Source organism: Penaeus monodon, chromosome 27 (genome assembly GCF_015228065.2).
Source record: "Penaeus monodon isolate SGIC_2016 chromosome 27, NSTDA_Pmon_1, whole genome shotgun sequence".
Taxonomy (NCBI): Eukaryota; Metazoa; Arthropoda; class Malacostraca; order Decapoda; family Penaeidae; genus Penaeus; species Penaeus monodon.
The window spans coordinates 31,401,792-31,404,802 of record NC_051412.1 but is presented as its reverse complement, the minus strand read 5'-3'; the positions used below and the strand labels follow the sequence as shown (position 1 = coordinate 31,404,802).

General features: G+C 41.7%; 1 protein-coding gene across 1 annotated transcript in view; it reads right to left on the bottom strand.

Moving 5' to 3' along the window:
- Positions 1-6: 6 nt before the first annotated feature.
- Positions 7-3,011, bottom strand: part of LOC119590790 (inactive dipeptidyl peptidase 10-like) — a 39,595-nt gene continuing 36,590 nt past the window's right edge. The window contains exon 16 of the mRNA XM_037939503.1: positions 7-637. Within this exon, the coding sequence (XP_037795431.1) occupies positions 518-637 (120 nt within the window). The 3' untranslated portion in view covers positions 7-517. The remainder of the gene's footprint in view (positions 638-3,011) is intronic.

Genomic DNA, 3,011 nt, shown 5'->3' with positions numbered 1-3,011 from the left:
CGATAACGATAAATAGGGGACATAAGGGAGTAATCATTAGTAACAAATGAAGTCTTAACAACGTAGTTTACGTAGGGATAACGAGACTTCCGGGCCCCGCCTTCGTCGGCCTCTCGCCTCCACTCGCCGCGCAAGGAAGACCGAGACCTGGCGGGAGCCTCGCTGCCTCGCACATTTCTTGAGGCTCGAGGGTGAGGTGCGACGCCTCTCTGGTGGTTGGTGGCTCACTCGACCACTCAGCAGGGATTGTCGTCACGTGGCTCGCCTCATCAACAACGTAGAAAAACACCTCAAAGACAACGCTCCCAGTTGCTCATCCATCAGGGCAGGACCCGGCAGGACGGGGAGGCCGCGACGAAGAGAATCCTACCTCCTTCAGGCTCAGGAGGAAGAAGTAAGGAGGTGGATAAAAGGGAGGGAACGATGATTATTGCTACTGAAAGGCTCCTCTTCACCCGTAATTACTCGACAGAAAGCGAGTGCTCGTGAAACAATAGCCGCGGGGCCTATAAGCCGCTCACTTGTTCTCCTGCTCGTACACCAGAGGGTCATGAAGGCAGCTGAAGAAGAACGACTTGAAGGCATTAATGAGGTGGTAGCGGTTGAGGTCGAGCATGTAGTCGTCGTCCGTGTACACCTGGGCAGAGGGAGACAAGGGGGTCGTTAACAAGCTAGTTCATGGAATATATATAGGCCTACAGTAGAGGGAGATGGCGATGAAGTTGATCTAAAGCGAGTTGCTCCTGACCATGATTCGGCACCTATTTCTGGAGCACAAATACATGAAATATTGTGAATCTGACCTTTTTTTTTAAATAGTTATAGACAAGCCCTGGGATATATCCAAACAGTTGGTAAAAAAGGATAGAATTTTTCGAAAAATGTGGTCTATAAACCCGCAATTTCCCAACCAATAGTTGGGATAAATAATCTTATTATGAATAACAATACGAATAATGTTTTATACAAAGCCAGGTTATAGGTATTTGAGCCTACATTCCTATTACTGAATGCTTCAGGAAGGAACCTAGGAAGGAAATGGAAAATGAGCTAGGCTCCCAGAATTAAAAACAGCCTGTTGTGCCTTCCCTGCGCATCAAACATGCGTTAGCAATTTACATTAATGTTTTATCGACGGCTTATATCATTAGTGCATTATTCTTGACTGATTATTTGTAATCAGTTCACAACTTTATCCCTTGTCCTATCTTACACTATTAGCTACAAATAGTTATTCCAGGTTATTCAAATGCCAAACCTTGCGGCCCTTAACATTTTTTTTTATTCAGTGTCCTAACTATCACTTGGAGATGATGTGATCCTCAAATGCCAGAACAAAAACAAGACAGGTTTTCTGTGTATTGCTTAAAAAGAAATCTTCACATAGAATAATATGAAAATGATATAGTGATATGAAACAGCAACGAAAGTGATTTATGGATGTAGTGCAAAATATGATACATATAATATACACCGAGCATCCAAGTAAGCATTGATAAACAGAAAAGACGATCTAGCTACAAACTTATCAGTGCTCTTTGCTGCAGAAAAAGCGGAGCACTGCTAAAAAAGTACACCATAATAGAGCTTGTTTAAATAGTGAGATTATGTCTATCGTGGATTTTTTTTTTTCAGTTTCTAAGTTTACAGATTATCCTATACTATTAAATTCTATGATAGTCGAGACCAGTGGTTCATAACCGATGTTGAGGCGACGAATCCTCACAAAATCCACCGGACGTTTGATGAATTTCATGAAAAAAAACAGAAGATGCGTCAAAATTGAGAGTTGGGTGTTTGTTTGTTTTTCTTACTAATCTTTTTTGAAAGACCGCCGAATCTTAGGTTAAAAACCACTGGTCTAAGACAAGCCACACTTCGCAAAATAAAAAGTGTGTGCTGATTCACCCTTTGCCCTATAAAAAAAAGGACCTTACACTTCGCTATACACAGCTAAAAGGCTCGCGCTCACGAGAAAACGACTCTATTCTACTTCGATCTACAAATCCCAGGACGTCCAAAATGTCCCATCGATTCTTCGGGATGTTTTGTCTCCGAATTACATCCCAAAGCCCCTCCTCCCCCCCTCAGAAAAAAAAATCCCGGGGAAGCAGGCGAAAAGGAGCCAGTTTGACCTCCACTTCCTTCGCGTCCTCTTAAGAACCGTTCCTTAAAGAGTTCCTTCGAGGCACCGTTTGTCCAACACGAACTCCGAGAGAAGCGAGTGGAGGTGGTGCTCGGCGGGAGAGAGAGAGTAAGACGCGTCCGTGTAAACCTATAAAAGGGAAGACCTTAGTGAAGCTTGGCGGGGAAAATGGCTGGCGTTGTGAAGGTTCGACGCGGATGACAAGAGATATTTTTGAGGTTCGGGGAGAAAACGGAGACATTTTAATGAATGCTCATGCAAGGTTTATTCACACAACGAGGGGGATGTGAATGGAGACCGGTGAGGAAGAAGGAAATTGAATAGGAAACGTATAGAGAAAATAAATAAAGAAGGACACCTTGGGTAACTGTACAAATATAGGAAAGATACACGAGGAGAAATAACATATTGAAATTTTTAATAATAATGAAAGAACTATGACGGAAAACTCATCTTGTCGACTTATGAATTTTAGCATTTCGCGCAGTGTGGATCGAAGGATCGATACTTTTATCGAAAACTAACACAAAAAACACAAATTCACGGTAGGAAACTATCGACAAAATTTTAAAAGGAAATAAAAGCTTAAAATCTTGGCTCATGTGGGTATTATTTGAAGTGAGAACAATTTGCTTCACAAAATCACTTCAGGTAATTAGTTCAAGGAAAGAAAATGCCAAGGAAATATATTTGGGTAGGTTTGTAAAAAGGAGACATGGGGTTATGAAACCAGTCATCAAAGCGGATGGTATACATTTATTCGGGCGTGTTTGTGTATCGAAAATGAATGAATTAAGGTTTAATAAAATTTCCTCATCTACCTCTGTCTATGTGGACATGTGTCTTGTCAAGATACTTAAAAAGA